We start from the raw sequence: 21,102 nt of genomic DNA, 5'->3' as shown, positions 1-21,102 counted from the left end.
AGCCCCCTCTGAGAGGAGGACATGGAGACGGGCCGCGGGCAGGGCCCAGGGCCATGGAGCACGGACAGGGGCCACACCCGGCCGGCGGGGACGGCCCTGCACACGCAGCTTCACTCGGTGCCTTTTTATTGCCTTTGGGTTTGTGACTGCTGATACAGTGACGCTGCAGGAGTGACGGGTGGATTAAAACCGTGGCCGGGAGGCTCTGCAGGAGCGGGCCTCAGAACCTGACAAAGGTGGCGTCGATCTGCCGCACGCTGGGCAGGGCCAGCATGATCTTCCGCCGGTACTGCGGGTCCCGCTGCAGAGGGTTCCGCTCCAGGTACACCGTCTCCAGGCTCCTGGCGCCCTTGAGCTCGTCCAGGTCGCTCCAGCAGTCCAGGAGGTTGTCGTTCATCTGGGGGGACAGGGGCGCATCAGAGAAGCCTCGGGACCCCACGGCCCTCACCCCGCCCCATGCAGAAGACAGGCCGGCCCGTGCACCCTGGCGCGTGCTGGGCGGGCCGCGTCCCGCGGGATGAACCTGGCGGACGCCGCTAAGTCCACGTCCGGGTCCCCAGACGGATTACGGAGCCACCACACAGCGCCCGCCCCCGCTCGGGGCAGACAGGGTTTCTCAGGCTCGCCTGCTTAAGGAAGCCCGTGTTCACAGAACTCCCTGTGGGCCTCGTGTGTCAGCTGCCCTGGGACACCCAGCTTTCCAGAACTTGGAGGCTGTGGAGGCCCCGAGGCCTGCTCCCAGGCGGGGCCCGAAGCCTCTACCGCAAAGGGACAAGGGCTGCTCCCCGAGGAGCCGCGGCCTGCGCCCCGCCCACCTACCAGGCCCCGCCCCGCCCGTCCATCACTGTCCCCTGGGCCCCTCCGCAGGCGCAGTCACAGCAGGGGAGGCCTGGGCCCCAGGCTGGGGCTGCAGCCGGGCAGCCAACCGGAGCTGCCACAGCGGAGCTGCGTGAGCACGCGGTACACGCCTTCCACACGTGCACCTTGGAAAACACGCCAACACTGGCTGTTTCCACCTTTAAGCGCTGGCTGCACCGCTGTGGTCTGGGGGCCCAGCACCCAGTCTTATGTGCCACACACTTTCCAAATCTGAAGGATGGCTCTGTTCTCCAATTGGTCTTCAGTGTTTGTTTTTTTAAGCAGCATTTTGTACCTTTCTTTTGGCAAAATGTACAGTCTATTTATAAGCATTTTTTGTATTTTCTTCCTTAAAAAACATGGCTTCTGTGTTTCTGCTACAAAATATGGTAATAACTGGGGAGTGTAGCAAGGTGTGTTCGGCATCACGTGAAGGTCAATGAAGTTCACAGAAGTAAAAGACACCTTCATTTAACAAACGGAGGCCTGTCACTGTTCAGAGGGGAGGTCCTGGCAGCGGGATCTACTTCCACCCCTTTCCTGCGTTGCTGGTGGTGGCGTCCCCGACTCGCCCGCGCCTCCTCTCCCCTCCACGGTCATTTGCGCCGGACACACACCCCGCGTGCTTCCCCTGTGAGCCGTCACAGCCCCGCCAACACGGCTGTCCCCGCAGTCAGTAGTTACTAGGTTTACAAGCCCCAGGTCTTATCAGTTAGGGTGTTCTGTAGCACAGCTAGCCTCCAGGCGGTTTTCTCTAGGATTTGTAAAGTGGCCTGGGGATTTTGCTCAGCACCAACAGCGCTTGTAAAGGAGCCTTAGACAAGGTAACTCCCAGATGCTTGTAACTCTCTACTTTTTCAAAATGAAACTCAAAACCATTCACCTGTATTGTCTCCACAGAAACTCTAGAATATCTGGAAGGGTCATGGGGGGGATGGGTCTGTATGTCTCCTGAGTTCTTCCCAGCTGAGAGGCGTGCGACCTTCCCAGCTGAAGGAGCGAGGTGTGGGGAGTGACCTCCCAGTGCACTTGTCTTCTTAAAGAACCTCCTGGAAGCACTGTTTTAGTTTCTTCTGTTCTAGACTGTCTCCCGCCTCCTTCTCACATTGTTTCCTGTCAAATGAAGTGACCTTTAAAGCAAGCCGGCTGCTGGTCGCGCAGAATGGCCCGTGCTCTGGATGCAGCAGGCTGCTCCCTGTGGCCGCGAGCTTGTTCTTCAGCCACTCCACACTCGACCGCTGCGTTACGTGCACATGCGGGGGAGGTCCCCCCAAACGTCCTGACCAGCACCCCACGCAGACGGAGCGCACAGAGACGGCAGCCTGTGCTGTCTCACTCCCGGGTGCGTGTGATCGCGTGGGCATGCTGGTGACCCCGACAACTCTGCAAACTCCTGGCGGGTGATCCTGGGCTCACATGTGAGCGTCCTGCCTGAACCCACACTGCAGTCCTGCTGCAGACGCAGCCGGGATGGTGCTCCACGCAGACTGTCTCCAGAGTCTATTCCAGTGGTTTCTGGTGGCTGACATTTACATACAAAATTTACATTCACTTCCCCTCAAATTCAGCAACACTTGAAACAAAACCAAGGTGTAGGGGAATTTTCAAGGTGTTTTTCTTACACAACAAAATCACTTGTAGGCTGCTGGCGTCAGACTAGGAGTCTGCTACTTCACAGAAAGCTGGGGGTCCGAGACCACGCGAGCCCCCCAGACACAGCCAGTCTGCTCACGACCCCATCATGGGGGGCATCCTGCCTCCCCCAGGCCTCTGTCACTCAGACCAGCATAGGTTCCTGGGAGGATCGCCAGGGCACGAGGGCCAGCACCTGGCTGGGCTGGGGTGAGAGGTGTGCGCATGTTGCAGTGCTGGGTGCCCCAGTGCTGGAGCAGCCTGGTCAGGACCCCGGCTCTCGGCTCATCCTCTGGCTGTGTGGTGCCCTGACCTCTTCAGACAGAATCCCTCTGCTCCGATCCACCTGCTGACCCCGGCCACGCCCTCCTCCACGGCTGGGCCGCACACCAGACCGCAGTCCCGGTGGCTCGCTTTGCGCCCCAGCCCTGCAGAGGCTGGTCTGGGAGTCACGCCCAGACGGCACCCAAGACCAGCGCCGTCACTAACGGGCAGGGTCATCCTCAGAGCGAGCTGCTGTGCGTTAGGGAAACCTGGGTCATTTCTGAGATGAGGAGAAGAACACACACAGGACATCAGAGGGTTGGCAGAATGGCTGGATGAGGAAGGGGCAGGCCTTGCACACAGCACAGATCTCGGACGACGCACACTTTGCACACGGCACTCCTGCAGGAGTCACACTCGGGACACGCGTGTGGGACTCTGACACCGCGGATCTCAGCTGGGGGTCGACCTGCAACCCCCTCAAAAGAGTCTCGTGGCTTCTTATGCCTCTTATGTTTCTCATCTGTGGGCTCCAGGAACCACACCCATCGCTGTGAGACCAACAAGGGGCATGTTCCAAGGTGACCAGCCACAGAGGTCCATCCATAGCTTCTCCCGTGGTTCTGGGCCATCCGAGCCAGGAGCACGGCCTCGGGGCTGTGTCTGGAAGCCCTCCAGCCACACGGCGACCCTGGGACTAACCCACACGGATCAGGGCTTCTCATGTTCTTATGAGAGCAGCCGTCAACCGCTCTGCCTCTGGGGTGGGGCAGGGCCTGACAGCCTGTGACTTTACCCAGCTCTCTGGTGACGCCATTGCTGGAAGGCCACGTGCACTGTGGGGACCACATCTGCAGCCCCCCGAGCTCTTGGTCCCCACCCCGGCCCCCAGAGCCACAGCAGACGCGCTCCGGGCACCGGGGCCTGCTCAGCTGAGCGCCAGCAAGCGCGTGTGCATTGCACTTACCCAGAACTCCTGCAGCTCTGTTAGGTGGCTGATGTTCTCAATCTTTTTGATTCTATTTGACGCAATGTCCAACATCGTGAGTTTGTTCTAGAACAAGGAGATAAAATTTTCCTGCATTACCTCAGTTCCACTGTGGCTGTGTGGGTATGCACGCTGCGCTGGGCGCTGGGCTCACAGCGTGAGGTGAGCCGCCCTCTGCCCTCACAAGAAAGGTGGTGTTGGCGGGTGGGGGCAGGGGGCATGGCCCTGCCCCCTCCTGCAGCCCCCTGCCGAGTTTACAGCCAATCTTCACCACTGCCTCACTGAGCCCTTGTTACTGGGGTCTGAAACTAGTGCCCCCCAGACTCCACGCCCGACTCCCACATTGTGGTCCAAAGGACCCCAGTGGGATGCCCAGTCCTGGAGGGGCAGATAGCACCCACCAGAACAGAGGAGGCCTGGGCGCTGGGAGGCTGCCCGGGCCCTGGGGTGGGCCCTGCAGGGCAACAGGTGTAGCAGCGTTTATCTAGGGCCTGTCCCAAGGAGACAGCCAACCCCAAGTGATTCTGAAACCACCCCTCCTCACTTAAGGCAGAGGGCCCGGGGCACGGCGAGGGTGGGGAGTGCCAGGCCCCATGCCGTCCCTTCTGGGAGGGACCCTGCTTCCAGCACAGAGCGGGGTGCTCCAGCAACCCATCTGGGTGCTGACCCGGGCACAGGCTGCTCTGTCGACTTCTGCTCAGATGGCCACTGACCGCAGTGGGCCGGCAGGCACCTGCCTGCAGGGCGCGGGGGCTGTGGGCAAACAGGGACTTGGGAGAACCACGCAGAAGGAAGTGTGGGTACGGCAGGGTGGGGCCCAGCTGGGCCCGCTGTGCCCACTCTGGGGGCTGGGGGGCGTGGGGAGTGCGAGCGCGGGAACCGGCCGGGCTGCAGTGTCTATGGCATGGGGAGGTCGTGACCCTGGGGCAGCCCCTGTGCGGAGACCAGCGCAGGGGCGCCCAACGGCCAGAACGGCCCCAAACCTCCGAGCACGAGGACCCCATCATGTGCTTGATGCTACCTTGAGATGTTCTGGGGAGCTGGACAGCATTTTGAAAGCTCGTTCAAAAGCAAACCAGTACTAATCACTTAAAAAAGGTAAGGAGGGGGATGGGGGTAAGGTGGGGTGGGGAGAGCAAGTCCCGCAGAGCCACGAGTCCGCATCCACAGTCTCCCCGGGCAGACCTGTGGGAAGGCCTGGCACCTGGAGAAGCCCCGAGCAGGGTGGCCCCAGGGTGCCAGGGGAGCAGGCGTTCCCCGTTTGGGAGAAAGATCATTGACCGCCTGACTTCGTACCACGAGAGTAAACTCCAGAGAAGTTAAGAGATGCAGCTCAGAGGAAAATACAGAATATTTGCTCTCTAGTTGAATAAAGCCTGTTCCATTTGATTAGGAGGACCTTACAAAAATGTAATTACTTAAAAGCCACACTGCTTTTGTTCTGTTTTGCTGCAGAGGCCCATGTAGGGTCTAGTACTGGGCCAGGCTGACGAGCAGCAACCTCCCGAGAAGACTCCAGAGCTCCCGCCCTGTCCTGCCAGCCTGGCGTCCTGCTGATCCCGGGGGCCACGCCCTCTCCTGCACAGACCCTCCAGCCGCTGTGGGGACTGGCGTGGGGAGGAGGCCCTGCCAGCCCCCACCCAGCCCTACCTCTCAGAGCCTGGCCTCAATCTCCCATTCTGCACCGCCCAGGCGTGCACCCAGGTGACACACCAGCTCTGCAAACAGTCTGACTGAAAGGCAGGGGAAGGTGACCACGCTCACTGGAGTAAAATTTCACCAGCTTTTCCAAAATTCTGTAAATGTTGGTGAAACAAAATCCAGAAAGCAGGTTTCCCCTAAAACCTCACTGATGTTGATGACGCCCAGGGCCAAAGAAGCCCTTACAAAGATTGAAACACAGTGCTTACCAGGTGACCGACCTGGTTACACCTGCTGGCAATTAAAACAGGAAAAAACACCCAGTAAAATTGAGTGAGTTCAAGTATTTTATTTGTCTTGAATACTGTGCTGAGGAAAAGCAGGCTGGCCTGCAACAGCTGAGGAGGGCAGGGACCTCCTGAGGGCTCAGGGCCAAGCCTATCCCCCCTGCCCAGTGCTTCTAAGGCTGTCCTGTGCTGGGTGGGCAGGGCTGGTGGGGAGAGGAGGAGGGAGGAGGAGGGGAGGAGGGAGGGGTGGGAGGAGGGAGGAGGCAGGAGAGTGGCAGGGGGAGGAGGAGGGAGCGAGGAGGAGGGAGAAGAGGGGAGGGAGGGGGAGTAGGGAGGAGAGAGGAGGATGGAGGAGGAGGAGGAAGGAGGGAGGAGAGAGAAGAGAGAGGAGGGAGGAGGGAGGAGGAGGAAGGAGAAGAGAAGGGAGGAGGGAAGAGGAGGAGGGAGAAGAGGGGAGGGGGAGGGAGGAGGAGAGAGGAGGGAGGAGGACGGAGGGAGAAGGGAGGACAGAGGGAGGAGGACGGTGCAGGATCTGGGCCCTCGGCTGGGGGTGGGGCCAGGAAGCTGGTGGCCAGGGGCAGGAAGAGAGGGCAGCTGCTGACAACTGAGAGTCGTCCATGGCACACGGACACCCAGGAGCAGCTAGGGTTTCCGTTTTAAAAACTTTAATTATTGTTGGCCATGCCATGCTGCATGCAGGATCTCAGTTCCCTCACCAGGGATGGAACCTGTGTCCCTTGCATTGGAAGCTTGAAGGCTGAACCACTGGACCAAAGGGAAGTCCCTGGGGTTTACTTTTTAGAAACCTTCCCAAAGCCCACAGGGCGGTGCACTGACCCAGCCCGAGACACACAGCTCATCCCCGCTTAGCGTGCGGGTGAGAAGCGAGTCGGCCGGCCTGTGGCCCAGCCTGAGGTGCCTGGAAAGGTCTCCCCGGAGAACCTCTCGAGAGCTGCCTGTGCCCCTACAGCCCCACAGCCAGACGGGCTCTTACGTTGTTGTCCAGGCCCTCGATGACCTCGATGCCGTTGTGGCTGAGATATAGCTCCCGGAGGTTCACCAGGCTCTGTAGGCCCTCGATCTTGGTCAGCCGGTTGCTCTGCAGGGAGAGTCAGAACGGCGTGAGACCAGGAGGCTTCTGGGGAGCAGGGCTGCGGACCCGGGGCTCCTGACAATAGGGCACCACCCACAGTGGCTGCAGGGGCCTCGCCCAGAGGCAGGCAGACCAGGGCCCTGCGTCTGCTGTCCTGGGCAAAACTTGTGTGCACGGCCAAAGGCTTTGATGCACGAAACTCACTTTTCAAAATCTACTTGAGGAAAGTCTACCTTAAGTAATTCAGTTAACTCAAAAATGTCAAAATCAGGATATTTTAAAATAACTTAGTTGTCATTTCTTTCGGCATCTATCCTAACTGGAGATAGAGCACAGTGCCCGCTTCTCACACAGGTCTGCACGACAGCTGCTTTCTGAGGCCTGCCACCAATGACCAGGTCCGCCGCCACGCGCCTGCTCCTGACAAAAGGAGCTGGGCCGCGGCTGCTGCCCACCCCACGCGGGCGCTGCCCAACCACGCCCATGTGGCACGCCCCCGGCACGGATGGACGGGACGCGGGAGTCCCTCCAACCGTGGAGCCCAGCACAGTGTGAGCTGTGGAGATGAGCTGCTCTGGCTAAAAATCGCCTGGACTTTCATTAGGAGAAGAAACGTGGCACGTTAAGGCAGGAAACCTCAGGCCCGCGTGTGTCACACGTGTCACAGATCCGTGAAGTGTGATGTCTCCATCGCTCACTGACAGTGAAGCCCAGCGTGGAGACATGGAGAGCAATGCCCTGCTCCGGGGGCCCGGGGGGTGGGAGGGTCGGCCTTCTGTACCTGCATGCTGAGGACGGTCAGGTTGGTGAGTGCATCCAGATTCTGAAGCTTAGTGATCTTGTTTTTCCCCAAAAACAAACTCTCCAGGTTGGTTAACGTGTCGATATTTTCAATCGCCTGTGAAAATCAGGACAAGGCAGCAGTTACTGGGGAGGGAAAAGGGCCCGCCCCCTCGGGCGAGCAGACGGAGCTGCCTGGGCATTGGGCAAGGTACTGCCCACTCTGGGATCCCCCCAGGCAACCTCACTGCAGAGTGCAACCTGAGAACAAGACGCTGGTTGTGTCCCGCAGGTGAGAGACATGGGAGCCCTGAGCCTGGGACGCCCGCAGGCTCCTGGGGGTGCTCTGCCCCTCCCTGTCTCTGCAACCCCTTCTGCCCTCCTCCCTGCTCTGCCGCGTGCTCCCCAGTGCCCCATGGGCAGCTGCGCTAATGAGCGCCCTGGCAGGCCTCAGGTCACCGCCTCCCGGATACAGCGCTCTCACAGGCTAACTGAGCTTTTCCGGCAGGGGACGCAGCGGGGCCTCCGAGTGCAGAGCGAGCCTCTTGTCCAGGTCTCACAGCAGGACGGGGCCGGGGTTGGTCCGGGAGGACGAGGACTTGGAGGGAGGGCAGCCCCGCCCGCCATCGCCTGCATCAGCTGTGACGCAGCCCCTCTCTCCCCAGCAGGGATGCTGCGGAACATGCTGATGCCTGGACCACCCCGAGTTTTGCTACTTTCAGCCACATCACCTCCACCAACAGTCATAAGAAGCCCTTTGATGCAACTGCTCTCCTTGCTTTGCATTCTGTGTAGCTCATGAAAGCCAACCTGAGCTGAGCAGTGTGCTAAAAGCTTCCAAAAGTTGGAGGGGCATTTCTGGCATGGAGGTGGGGGAAGGGCTCAGAAACCCTTCCCTCAGCCACTCAGCAGGCGCAGACGGGCTAACCACGCACCAGGCTGTACCCCAACCCCCATGGCCCGGAGTGAGGGCCCGTCCCCCTGCTGTGCTCGGGCCACTTCTGCACCAAGAGGCGCGTCTAAAAACACACCCAGCGGCACATTCAAAAGCAAAGCGCTGGGGGCTGCTGTCGGGCAGAGTGCAATGGGAGAGTTTGCTAAGAGTTACATCGTGACTGGAATAAGGAGCAAGGCAACGCTGTGTGCAGAAGAAAGGCTAGCCCCTTACATCCAGGCCACGCTCTAACACCGACCCCCAGTCAGCACTCGGTCTCGTGAGAGACACAGCTGAGCACAAGCCCTGCACACCTCCAGGCCACGTCGCGTGCCCACACCCACCCGTATCCGGTTGGACCCCAGCTCCAGCATCTGCAGTTGGTGCAAGCTGCTTATGTTCTCAATTTTGTTGATCTTGTTGTTGACTAAGAAGAGCTTCTTCAGTCGTGTCAACTTATCAATTCCTTCAATGTTTCTCAGTAGATTAAAAGAAATATCTAGAATCCTGGGAACAGGCAAAACATTTATTAACGAGCACAGGCCACAGTGAGCTCAGGACGTAACTGACTTAGAGGCAACACCCCACCTGGGGAACGTGTGGGGGTGAGGAGGGCAGCCCACAGGGCCCCCAGAGCCTGCTGCCCCGGCTCCCAGGACAGGGCTGAGGGCAGAAACCACGTTCTTCCTGAGGAGCCAGCCTGACGTCTTTAGTCAAAGGCTTCACGTGCAGGCTGGGACTGTGTGCAAGTCGGTGCCCCAGAGGAGCCAGGCACAGGCTTGACCTTGGAGGGGGGCTTCCCAGGCCTGAGTTCGGGGGTGCAGGGCTAGTTTTGGGGAGGCTGCCGGGCCCCTTGCAGTCTCACAACTCACTCTAGCTCTGTCAGTGCCTCCAGGTTCTCAATCTTCCTGATCTGGTTGTCGTAAAGATCCAGCTCTCGAAGACTCTGCAGCTCCTCTAGGTTCTCAATACACTTAATTAGATTCTGTCGGAGGCAGAGAGTCTGGGGGACAGAAAAAGGTCAGCTGACACAGGCAACAGGGCGACCCAGAGGAAGTGCCCACTGGTCCTGGACTCGGCCTCCGCACACAGGACCCGGGTGGGGACGCAGTTTTCCTCCTGTTTTCTAGAATGGTGCTGACCTTGAGGGGACGGGCAGACACCCGCGGGGACGGAGGCAGGCCCTGATGAGCGTTCTTTACTCGGTGAGGGAGGCGTAGGGCAAGGCGGAGGGGTGCTGCTTTCCAGCAGAGGGAACTCTCAGTGGCTCAGTTTTGGAAACCAGATTGAACTGTAGTGAGTTAAGCGCACAGTCTGGGCTGCACATGGCTGCAGGCAGGCTCCGATGGAGGCACCGCAGGTCTGAGCCACCGCGTGAACCTGAGGAGAACCACCCAGCCTAGCGTCTGACCTATCACCTTGCAGGGCTCAGGATCAAAAGTGCCCGAGGGACGTTCCCAGTGCAGCGTGGCACCTTCCCAAGCATGGTCACGGTTCTGTTTGTTTATCTACATCCAGTGGGCGGGATGCGCTCTGCAGGGTCACAGAGGCCCCTCCCATGCAAGGCCAAGTTCCTCTCACCTTCACTTTCTTCAGCACCTCAAATCCTTCAATTTTTCCAATGCGATAATGATTCAAATCAACATCCTGAAACAGAGACAAAACCTAGCTCAGCTGCAGACAAGCACCTAGAGAGGCGCTTCCCGGGCTTGGAGCCACATGGAGGCCGAGAGGCGGCGGGGCTCGGGGAGCAGTGCCGCCCTGAGCTGTGGGGTCAGGTGACGCGGGCACAGCCATGCTGTGACAGGCAGCGGCCTGATGCGAGACGGACCTGCCGCACTAGAAGCCTGGTCGCGCCCCTGTGGGCCGCCCCAGGGGCGTCTCTTCAGGGTAGCCCCACCCTTGCCTGCGGCTCCTCAGGCTTCCCTGAGTCTCGGATGGCGGGACCCCGCCAGGACGGAGCAAGCATCTGACTGATGTAACGCAGCAGTCAAGGAGCTGCCTTTGCCACACAATCCTCAGGGTGTGAAGCGCAACGCGAGACTGGGCACTGGTATTAAAACCAGTAAGAACACAGGACTCTGACCAAGGGCTGCCCAGACTACCGCACGGTCTAGGGAAATCATCTACTAATCTGGCACCGACATAAAAGACCCCTGACGGCAGAGCGCTCCACCACCAGGCCCCTGGGGTGGCCGAGCAGGCAGCGTTACCTCTGCGTCTCTGTCCAGGCTAATGGTCTCCATGTCCACAGGCAGCTCGTGTCCTTCTGGAAAAGGAAGAAGAAAAAGCCCATTCAGAGTGGCTGGTCTCCAGGAGCACGTGCCCGGACGCTGGGGCCAGCTGGGCCGGGCTGCCTGAAGCACGGGGCCAGCTCAACAGAGGGAGAACCTGCAGGTGACACCCGAGGGCAGCAACGCGGTGGAGCCAACACCTGACAACCGCCACCTCTCAAGGTTCTGTGTCCTGAATTCAGCTACTGGCAGAGGTCTCCAGGATTCCACCTACATCCTACAACTTCCCAAGAAAGGAAATGGCAGAAGGGTGCGGGGCAACCGAGCCTCAGGTGAGCCCAGCCAGCAGCACGGAGGCCGCCCGCCGCCACCGCCCGGCCCGGCCTGCAGTGGCACCTGGGGGTGGCCGGCCCCAGTCTTTCCCTTCTGCTCTGTGGCCATGAATCAGGTCACTGGGATGTGGGTCATGCCCGGCACGTCAGATGTTCCAGGACGTGCCTTTCATTGCTTTGCAAAGTGGCCCTGCATCTACAGACACGTCTCTCTGCAAAGAACAAAACAAAATGAAGCTCAGTTCAATCGACAGGATCAAACAGCCTTGCTGAATAAGTGAAACACACCCCTTGATGAGGAACTGGGGAGGCTGGGAGCCAGTCCGCCCTGGAGCACGGGTCTCCAGGGCCCCGGCGGGGCCGAGGAGGGCAGGTCTGGACTGACTGCGGCACATCGGACTACTCCCAGCCTGCCAGGTGCATCAGGACCTGCAAGAGGTCACGCACGCAACCGGGGAGCATTTCCACAGTCTGCTCTTGCCCTCACAGAGTGCTGCTGAAGAAACTGGGCGCCTGCCGTGCAGAGCGCCTGGTCCTGGCGGGCACGTGCCTGCTGTCTGGCCTGTGCCCGGGGGCCTCCTGCCTCTGTGTCTTCCCTACAGCAACACTGCCCACATCTTGGCCTCATACCCCAGCACCTCCCCAGCATGGGCAGCTCATAGGCTGGACTGGAGGCCCCAGAGAGGCACGCCCAACTCAGGAGCAGCCCGAAAGGCTTCCTGGCCCCACAATGGCTAAATTCATTGCACTGCCTTTTCCGTAACTGTCAACAATGGCTAGCTAAAAAACAAAACACATCATTTACTCTAGGTCAGCCATAGCTTTATGGAATGTCAACAAACCCAAGAATTAAATAAAAGGAGTTGGGCAAAACCAAGAGATTGCCCCAAATGATCCCTCTTCAAAAGACAGCACAGACAACAACTTGAACTCAAAAGTTGCAAAGACAGACATGCCACAACAAAGGCAGGGTGTCCAGGCCACTTGGGGTCCAAACCAGGACATGAGGTCACAAGGCCTAAGAGCTCTGTCTGTAATACATGCAGCACAGGGCGGTGTTCAACACGCCTGCTTAACCTTTGAGACAAAGTTACCAGCCATCTTCCTGAACCTATCACATATGTTTCAAGTGTTAAAACATTAACTTACAGAAAATAAGTGAAAGGTTAACAGCTGACAGGTTTGTATTTGTTTATTGGAACCTAAGACCTAAACAGGCACAGGGAGGAGCAGGTCCTGGTTCTCTAAGGACTTACAGAGGTGCATCTTCCTGGAGGACTGCTAGTCAGGTTCCTGGGGGTGACCCCTGTTCACAGGGCGGGGAGTGCCCACGCCAGGCCTGTCGGCAAGCTAGGCGGCGGAACGTGACGGCAGGGGGCGCACCCCCCCCTCCAGTGACTCAGCCCCAAGGAGAGCTGTCACCCATCCCTCCCATGTGCTTCTCCACCCACACGGCTTCCAGAATGTTGCCTCTGAAGTTCCTAAATAATGTGACTCGTACTTTTGTGGTAGTCGCCTTTTGCCTTAAAATTAGGTTGCCATAGTTACCAAGCATCTGTGCTGGCACACAGCATGATGTTACTTTAAAGATTAGTTTTACTTTTATTACCATAAGGGGAATGTACGAGTATCGATACCTTAAAAATCCACACAATGGAGATAAACCTAGAAAATGCAGAATGCACAAGACCCTCTCAAACCTGCTCCTTAGAGATCCCCCGCCCCAATCATTTGATGTGTTTTCTTTCTCAAGTAGGTAAAACTACATGCTATTATCGATATTTAAAAAATAAAAATAGGATTTTAACATGCACATTGTCTGTAAAAAAATCTGCTTTTTTCACCTAGTATACTTTGGATATCCTTTTGTGTGTATGGTTTCTCTCCCTTCTTTCAATGGAAACTGATTTTCTAAGCAAACAAAGAAAAAAGGTTTAGATCATGGTTCAGGGGGTGAAAAACCATCATTACAGGCGGAGAACTCTTTTTTCATCTCTAAATTCCTTTTGCTGTTTTTATTTCACTAAGAAGACAACTTAGAAGCTGATTCTCAGGCTTATAAGTATGGTGGAGCAGGACTCAGAAATGACTTCTCTAAGATAAAATTAGTCTACGTGACTGAGGTAGGAAAAGAAGGCATACAATGTTTATTTTACTTCTGAACATGTGGGTAATAAATGATTTCCTGGTTCTGTTCCAGAGAACACATTTGTACCAGTATCACTAGCGGCTGTATTTGCCTTCCGTGAAATTAGGAAACCATCCATCTTGCCTGCAAGTGCCCTAAGTGTGGAGCTGACTCGGCGAGCTCCTCAGAGGGCACCCGGCTCCGAGCCCTTGCCCACCAGGCCCTGCGGGGCTTCCTGAGTGGACTGGGTAGGTGCCTGCTGACACCCCTCCCCGCCCCCCAGGCTGAGCACAGCCGACAGAGCCCGCAGCCTCCCGCTGTGCGTTTAAGGCTCTCCCCTCGCCCGGTACCTTCGGGGTCCTCCGCCCCCCGCTCCTCTCCATCCTTCAGGCTGTGCGCGCTGAGGTCTGCCACCATCCCGCTGCTCTGCTTCTTCCCTTCTTCATCGCCCGACTCTTCTGATTCAACCCGCCTGTCAACTGAATTCACACACACCCATAAGAACGCATATTCATGTTAGCGGACTCTGTGAGGAACATACAACAGACTGACATCCAGCTGGAAGTCAAAAAGACTTCATTCAAGAACTTTTGTTGAATTCAGGTCAATAAACATCTGAGTACTTTCCACGTGTGTCCTGGGCACCGTGTGAGGTAGCCAGAGGAGGGGAGGACTGGGGCTGTGCTGGAGGGTAGAGCAGGGAGGCCACGGGGTACAAAGGTCAGGAGCACACTATTCCTGCTCTCAAGGAACTCGAGAAGAACACCAGGTATCTGGAAGGCCTGGGTGGCTTGTGGCTGAACGTGCTAATGGTAACACGCAGAGAAGCACCTCCTGTCCGCGCCCTCTCGGCCTGGATATTCACACAGAGGGGACCGTGTGACCCTCCCGCCACATACCTTCATCCAGGCTCCACTATCCATTTGGCCAAGAAAACCAGCCCAGTTCACAGGCCCACGTTCTGAAAGAAATCAAGACTAACTCAAATCAGACTGTGGGCAGTGGGGCGCTCTAGAAAAGGAGAAGACAGCTAGCAGTGCTCCACGCCCCACACGAGTCACGGTCCTAAACGCCATGGCACCGTTAACCCAGCGCAGTCCTGTACTGAGTGAGTGCCGAGTTGCCTCAGTCGTGTCTGACTCTTTGCAACCCTATGGGCTGTAGCCAACCAGGCTCCTCTGTCCATGGGGATTCTCCTGGCAAGAACAGTGGAGTGGGTTGCCATGCCCTCCTACCGGGGACCTTCCCGACCCAGGGATCAAACCCACGTCTCTTATGTCTCCTACACCGGCAGGCAGGGTTCTTTACCACTAGCACTACCTGGGAAGCCCAATTAAATGTGGCTGACTGGTAAAAATCTTTTGGCAAGACTGTCAGATAATTTTCCTTTTTCTTAATTTTTTGGCAACCTCTGTGGAAGCCTGTCTGGAAGAGCTAGAGCACTAGCAGGCTGTGTGGCTTCATCAGTCACAGGGCAAGGAGTCTCTCTTCTCTGACCACAGCTTATCTACAGAGGGGTGTGCGTTCTGTGGGGAAGGACGCTGCTTCACCTCCAAGTCTCCCACTGGGATTAGCAAAGCAGCACCCAGGAAAGGCTGTTGGCCAAGTCCTGATGAATTCACCTATAACACCACCACACCCATTCCTTCTTCCTGCAACTTTCTGGCAACTGTCTTGGATCAGCTACTCACTACCTGTGGTCTGCGCTCCTGCCTGGCCTCCTAATTGGTCTCAGTGGCTTGTCTGTCTGTTTAAATCTATTCTTCAGAGACTCTGATCTGATCCCAGAATCTAAATCTGATCTTTGATTCCCCAAATGTCTAGAATGCCCGTGACTCTTCCTGAGTTTGCACCTTGCTCCGACAGACACAGCTTTGGCCTGTTACTTCCTTTGTGAAGCCTCAGTATCCTCATGAGTAGAAGGAGCCAGAATAGTACCCACATATCAGAGTCCCTGTCAGGCACAACAGCATGTGCATGACGTGCATGAAGACGCGTAGTAAATTAGCCATCACCAGGCACAACCTCTCTGTGGTCCAGGCTAAGGGACAGCAAGTTCTACTGGCCGATGGTCTGAGCCCAGGGTGGGAGGAGCTTAATTCATGAAGGGCAGCCAAAGTGAAATATGGGATAGCAGATCAGCATACCAGGTGACTGTGGGGCACTGGGGACAGTGGCCTGGCTCAAGGTACTGGGAGGGGGAATGGGAGAGGTAGCAAATACTTGGAGATACCGGGGAAGTGCGGGCAGCAGAGCTTGCTGATTTGTGGAATGGGTGGCAGCCAGAGAGAAGGGACTGCCTAGGTTTCCTCCCATTTGCCATTTACCAAGACAGGGAGACAGCTGAAGAGGAAGTGGGAGAGGTAGGAGGGCAGGGAGAAGGCGGATAAGAAGAGGTGCTTCCCTGCTTAGAAAGACCCAAAGGTCTCCACATCCAAGACCTTCTTGAGCTCCTCCACCCAGGCCCTCCACCACGTGCACTGCCTGCCTCACCCGCCTCACTCTCCTCCAATACCACTGTCACTCTTGGTCACTCCAGACAGGTCACACTCCCTCACACCCCTCTGTTTGTGTGTGGTTTCCTTCACCCGGCCATTGTTCTTTCTGGCCCCCTGTCTCCAGCCTGGCTGACTGGTATATCCTTCCAGGTGCAGCAGGGAGCTGGCTCTGGTTGCTGCAGCCATCACTCCCAAACATGCTGCCGCCTCTTCCACCCCTTCCCTAGCACCTGACACTGGAGACCCCGGCTTCTCTTCGGGAGCCCTCAGGAAACCAGCAGAGCCAAAACTACAATGAGTGCTCAAAGACACGACTGGCTCTCCACTGGGGCTAGGTGTACATGTAATTATATACATACATAACATGCATGCCGATTTTTTTCAACAAAGCGAAAGACTTGAAATTAGTCTTCTGGATCTATGACAGCTTTGAAAACAGGTACCTGTAGATTCTATCACTCAACTCTTGGCTGGGGTCAGCCGTTCCCCTCAACCGGTTCGCTTTCCAGAGGACCCTTCTCCACCCCCGCCGCGTCCACCAATGAGCTGCCTCGGGCGGGTCCCAGCGAGCCCGCGCCTCGTTTCTCGGTCAGCTGCCTGGGGACCTGCCTCGCGGGTCAAGCTCAGGGATTCGGTGCGAGGCTCCCAGCAGCTGGGGCGGGCGCAGGGGCTGCGGAACCGCCGCGCCCTTAGTCCTCACCCACAAGCCCGGTCCTCCTGCCGCTCGCCCTGGCCCTGCGGCCCCCACCTCCCCGGCCGCCCGCGCCCTCCCGGCCACTGCCGCCTCAGCACCGGGGTCCGCGTCCGGCTGTCCGGGGCCACCCCCGCCCTGTCGGCTGGCAGATGTCACGGGGCGCGCGGGGCTGGGCCCGGGCCTCCCCGTTTCTCCCGGGCATGCTTGGCACGGGCCGCCGACCCCGCCCCCGCCCGCCGGGCCCTTCGGTCGCCGACCCACGGGGCCGCTCACCCTCCATCATCTCCTGCGACTGTTGCTGGCCCGCGCCGCGCTCTGCCGCCATGTTGGCTGCTCTTTCCCTTTCCGGAATTTGTCGCCTCAGGCCCCTCAGCCAATCAGGGCTCCCAGCTCAGAGGCTTTCCAGCCAATGGGGCCCTGCGCTCTTGCGCGGCTCGAGAGCCTCATGGGAGTTGTAGTTCACCCGCGAGGCCGCGCGTGCCTCCGCCTCCGCACCGCGGGTCTCCCCGCCCCGCCGGCAGGTGATGAGCGCACTGGAGGCTCTGGAGGCGGGAAGCGGGATGAGGGCAGGGACGCTCGGGGTCGCAAGCACGGAGCCGAGCCTGCGGACGAGCGGAGAAGAGCTTGGGGTGGCTCTGCGCTCATGGGCTGGTGGCGGGACACGGCGGGGCGGCTCCCCAGCCACTCCGAGCCTCGGCGGCGGCGTCTGCAGAATTGGGCAGACATTGTCCCGGCGTCGCGGTGTGGACTGAACCCGTACGAAGGGGCCGCTCCCAGTTAACGCTCAGCGCAGGGCGCCTGCTCTCTTTTCCGGGGCCTGTCCGCTAACGGGTCCAGGAGAGCTGGTCGGACCTGGATGCCGATTTAGCTACTGCGGGCGCCGCAGCCCGAAACGGGCCCCGGCCCCGCGGGCATCGTGAGCCGTGAGGGAGCCGCCCTCTGCTCCCCGCCTTCAGGTCGAGGCCTCCGAGAGGCGAGGTCCGCGGTCCTCACCCTTTTTGATCCTGAGACCGGAGGAAACGGCGTCCGGGGACCGCGCTGGCGGAGGCGCCGTCTCTTTTGGCTCCTCTGAGGCGCCGTAGACCGACTCCGTCGCGTCCCTAGCAACCGTTAGCGCGGGCGTCTCCTCGCGGGTTCCCTGGGTCCCCGCCCACAGGCGCCGGCGGTTGGCCCCTGGGACCTGTCAATCGGCACCCGTCGCTCTGTCATTGGCTGGTGGCGCTAGAGGCGCGGACTGGCGCTCTCCCGGCGCGCTGAGGAGAGCTCGGCGGGTGACTGGGCGACCTCAGGTGAGCCACCCGCGTGGGAGCACCGCCCCGCGCCCCACGTTGTCCCACTGCCCGCCCCGCGCCGCTCGGTCGGTGGCGGCCCGCTTGCCGCCCTGTGGCTGTTCGCGCCTGCCCGGGCCCGCCCCTCAGCGCCGCTCAGGGTCTCGGCCTGGGCCGGGCCCCAACCCGGCGCTCGGTCCTTGCCCCCAGAGGGACTGCGTGTGCCTGTCCCACCGCTGGAAGGGGCCAGGAGGAGGCTCGCGGAGCTTGACACCCAGGAGCCCCTCAGTGGACGTGTGTGCGGAGAGCCGTGAGCCTCATCCATGCTGTGAGCCTCATCCATGCTGCCCGACGTCCCCACTGCACACCTGGGGTTTGTCTTTAACTTCCTCGCAAGCGTTTCTTTTCCTAGACAAGGACCGTGGCCTTGCGGTGGGTCTGATGCCTTCTGTCCCCTTACCTTCTACATCTGGCAAAGTAAACCTATGTCAATTCTGTGTCTTACTTTCTCTTGCGAGTTCCCCTCTGTGTCTTCCTGCCGTTGCTTTAAGATCTTATAATTTCTTGTGTGAATGACGGTGACTTCCCCCTTCCCCGTGTTGGTCAGGTCACCACCAAGCAGACCTTGAAAGTCAGTCTTTGGGGTAAGAGCCATACTGCCTGCGGCAACAAGAGGCCCTGGGAGTCAGCCCAGCTTCTTCAGACCCGTCTTTACGGGTGGACCCCTCCCCAGGGGCCCTGTAGGACTCACTGCAGTTCTTTCTGAAAGGTTCCTTCACTCTGCTTTGCCGGCTCAACTCTGCTGGTGCCTCCTCCGGGACGCCTGTGCTGGCCTCTCAAGTCTGAGAGGTGCCCTTGGCTCATACCCTCCATCACAGCAGCGTCACCCTGGATACTCTGGAGGGGGCCTGGACGCGAGAAACAGACCGCCTCAGGATGGGCCCCACAGCTGACGTCCAGAGGAAGGCAGGTGTTAGGGTAGGGTCATCCTGTGGCTGCAGATGACATTGTGTCATTCTCAGCTCTGCCCGCCAGCATGTTAGCCTCACGCTGTGCTGCTCTGCTTGTACAGCCGTGGTGGGAGCAGGTGGAACCAGCTGTCTCCTAGCGTTTGTTCTTCTGGGAGAAAGTTACTTGCTTCTAGACGTTCACCTGTAAGAGCAAGGAGTACTTTTCCAGAAGCTCCCTGCAAACCTCTCCTTCTGTTTGATTGGGGGTGGAGAGCGTCACTCACACCTTCTGGAATCAAGATCAGCATCAGGAGCAGGGTTAATTTGAGGCACCATCAGGCGCTGTCTGCGTCCAGCTTCCCATGGCTTCTGCTCCGGAGGGATACAAAACAGAACAATCATACACCTCCCCCCTCCTCTTAAAAACCACCCCACCTATTCTAAAACCCTTGGCCTGGATTTGCAGGCATTTCTGATTAGAGTTTGAGTCAAAATTGAATGGGTGAAAAAGGAAGTGATCTAAGGATGTGTGAAGCCAGGCTCTGTGCTCTCAGGGGCCAACCTGGGTCTGTGGCCTGGATGTGCTGTGTGAGGCTGAACTGGCCCCACAGACTACACTCAGTACAGAAGGTGCAAAGGGAGAAGGGATGGTTTTTTCTGCAGCCACTTCTTGGTTTATTAACTTCTGATATTCTTTGCTTCCTCAGTTCAGTTCAGTCACTCAGTCGCTTCTGACTCTGTGACCCCATGGACTGTAGCACTCCACGCCTCCCTGTCCGTCATCAACTCCTGGAGTTTACTCAAACTCATGTCCATTGAGTCGGTGATGCCATCCAACCATCTCATCCTCTGTCATCCCCTTCTCCTCCCACCTTCAATCTTTCCCAGCATCAGGGTCTTTTCCAATGAGTCAGGTCTTCGCATCAGAAGTATAAAACATTCTGTGCCCTCTCCCCTCCCTTCATTTCCTTCTCTCCTCTCCCTAGTTTTTGTCGTTTTGACAAAGTAAGCTTTTGTAACATTTACAGTGTATTCTGAAGAGTTTGATTACTGTCTTTTACAATGTAAAGTTCTATAACATTTATAATGTCTGAAGTCATAATCAAGTCTGCTGGACTTTGTCTACCTGCTGGCTGTAGAAGCGGAAAACTAAAATATGATCATGTCACTGTTAGTTATTATAGAAATAAATAGAACATTGAGATGCTGAAAGAAGGAAATCTCAACCTTTGACATTTAAATGTTGCTCCTTGAAGGACAGCAACACCTTCTAATAGTTTATTATTTCACTTCTTTCTTGCTACTTCTTTCTATTCATTATTTCACTTCTTTCTACTCATTATTTGGTTCATGGTCAGCTATTACTGTTTAGGATCCCATGAGGTATGTAAACAGGTACATGTAAAATATCTCAATTTTTCAGTGTATACTAGTTGATTGATTCGCAATATCAGTCACAAACCAAAGCAGTAAAGTGGACACGTTTAAGCCCACCACCCGAATTAGGACGTGGAAGACCCTGTGCCCTCATTCCCTCCCTCACTGCAGCTCAGAGGACCCTCAAAAGACACCTCCGGCCTGACGTTTGGGTTTGTCATGTAAGTGTGTATCCCTAAACTATGTGGATGAGGGGATGTTACACAGAAGGAATCCTATTGAGGATAGTCTTCTGTAACTTGTTTTTTTTCACATTTATTACTAAGACTCATCCGTGTGTGTACAGAATTTGTTTTCAGTCTATAATTCATAGCACGAATGTACCAGGATTTTAAGTCTGTTTTCTAATTGAGGAATGCTTAGGTTTTTATTTTTTTCTTTCGCCATTATGAGCCATACTGCCCTGAACATTCTTGAGTGTGACTTGCTATCCATGTGCAAAGATTTCTAGGATGTAAATCTGAGGGTGGAAAGTACTGTCAGAGAAGGTGAACGCTGGATTTTTTTCTGAAGAGATTATATTAATTTGTTAGTGTTCCCATTGATTCACATCTTTTTTTTTTTACATCTTTTATCAACATTTGGTATTAAGAGTTTTTAGAACTCTTAACTTTTGCTGATTTCAGTTCAGTCGCTCAGTTGTGTCTGACTCTCTGCGACCCCATGGACCGCAGCACACCAGGCTTTTCTGTCTACCAACTCCTGGAGCCTACTCAAACTCATGTCCATCGAGTCGGTGATGCCATCCAACCGTCTCATCCTCTGTCGTCCCCATCTCTTCCCGCCTTCAATATTTCCCAGCATCAGGGTCTTTTCCAATGAGTCAGTTATTCACATCAGGTGGCCATAGTTTTGGAGTTTCAGCTTCAGCATCTGTCCTTCCAATGAATATTCAGGACTGATTTCCTTTAGGATGGACTGGTTGGATTTCCTTGGAGTCCAAGGGACTCTCAAGAGTCTTCTCCAACACCACAGTTCAAAAGCATCAATTCTTTGGCGCTCAGTTTTCTTTATAGTCCAATTCTGACATCCATGTGTGACTACTGGAACAACTATAGCTTTGACTAGATGGACCTTTGTTGGC

General features: G+C 56.9%; 2 protein-coding genes across 6 annotated transcripts in view; one reads left to right on the top strand and one right to left on the bottom strand.

Moving 5' to 3' along the window:
* Positions 1-109: 109 nt before the first annotated feature.
* PPP1R7 (protein phosphatase 1 regulatory subunit 7) lies at positions 110-16,747 on the bottom strand. Of its 2 annotated transcripts, XM_043462219.1 has the most exons (11): positions 16,637-16,676; positions 14,071-14,132; positions 13,522-13,650; positions 10,691-10,746; positions 10,059-10,124; positions 9,350-9,480; positions 8,822-8,984; positions 7,545-7,661; positions 6,665-6,769; positions 3,722-3,808; positions 110-397 (listed from the first exon to the last, which is right to left on the bottom strand). In XM_043462219.1, exons 3-11 carry the CDS (start codon positions 13,586-13,588, stop codon positions 221-223), a joined length of 969 nt encoding a protein of 322 aa, XP_043318154.1. In that variant the 5' UTR covers positions 13,589-13,650; positions 14,071-14,132; positions 16,637-16,676; the 3' UTR covers positions 110-220. The 2 variants fall into 2 exon arrangements, with proteins under 2 accessions (XP_043318154.1, XP_043318153.1); XM_043462218.1 differs by lacking the exon at positions 14,071-14,132 and having other exon boundaries at positions 16,637-16,747.
* Positions 16,748-17,548: 801 nt separating this feature from the next.
* Positions 17,549-21,102, top strand: part of PASK (PAS domain containing serine/threonine kinase) — a 32,394-nt gene continuing 28,840 nt past the window's right edge. The window contains exon 1 of one of the 4 annotated variants that reach the window (XM_043462210.1): positions 17,549-17,652. The gene's annotated coding sequence lies outside the window, so the exon portion shown is untranslated. Of the gene's footprint in view, positions 17,653-17,696; positions 18,005-21,102 lie in introns of those variants that run through there. The other 3 variants (XM_043462208.1, XM_043462209.1, XM_043462211.1) reach the window with 3 other exon arrangements.

The sequence above is a fragment of the Cervus canadensis genome, chromosome 2, assembly GCF_019320065.1.
Source record: "Cervus canadensis isolate Bull #8, Minnesota chromosome 2, ASM1932006v1, whole genome shotgun sequence".
Taxonomy (NCBI): Eukaryota; Metazoa; Chordata; class Mammalia; order Artiodactyla; family Cervidae; genus Cervus; species Cervus canadensis.
This window is presented reverse-complemented; position numbering and strand designations above follow the sequence as displayed.

Coding starts and splice junctions, on each gene's coding strand:
- PPP1R7 (XM_043462218.1), bottom strand. CDS start 16,688: ATGGCGGCAGAGCGCGGCGCGGGCCAGCAACAGTCGCAGGAGATGATG. Junction 9,481..10,058: donor AGGTGCTGAAGAAAGTGAAG/GTGAGAGGAACT, acceptor TCTGTCCCCCAG/ACTCTCTGCCTCCGACAGAA. Junction 398..3,721: donor CAGAGCTGCAGGAGTTCTGG/GTAAGTGCAATG, acceptor CTGTCCCCCCAG/ATGAACGACAACCTCCTGGA.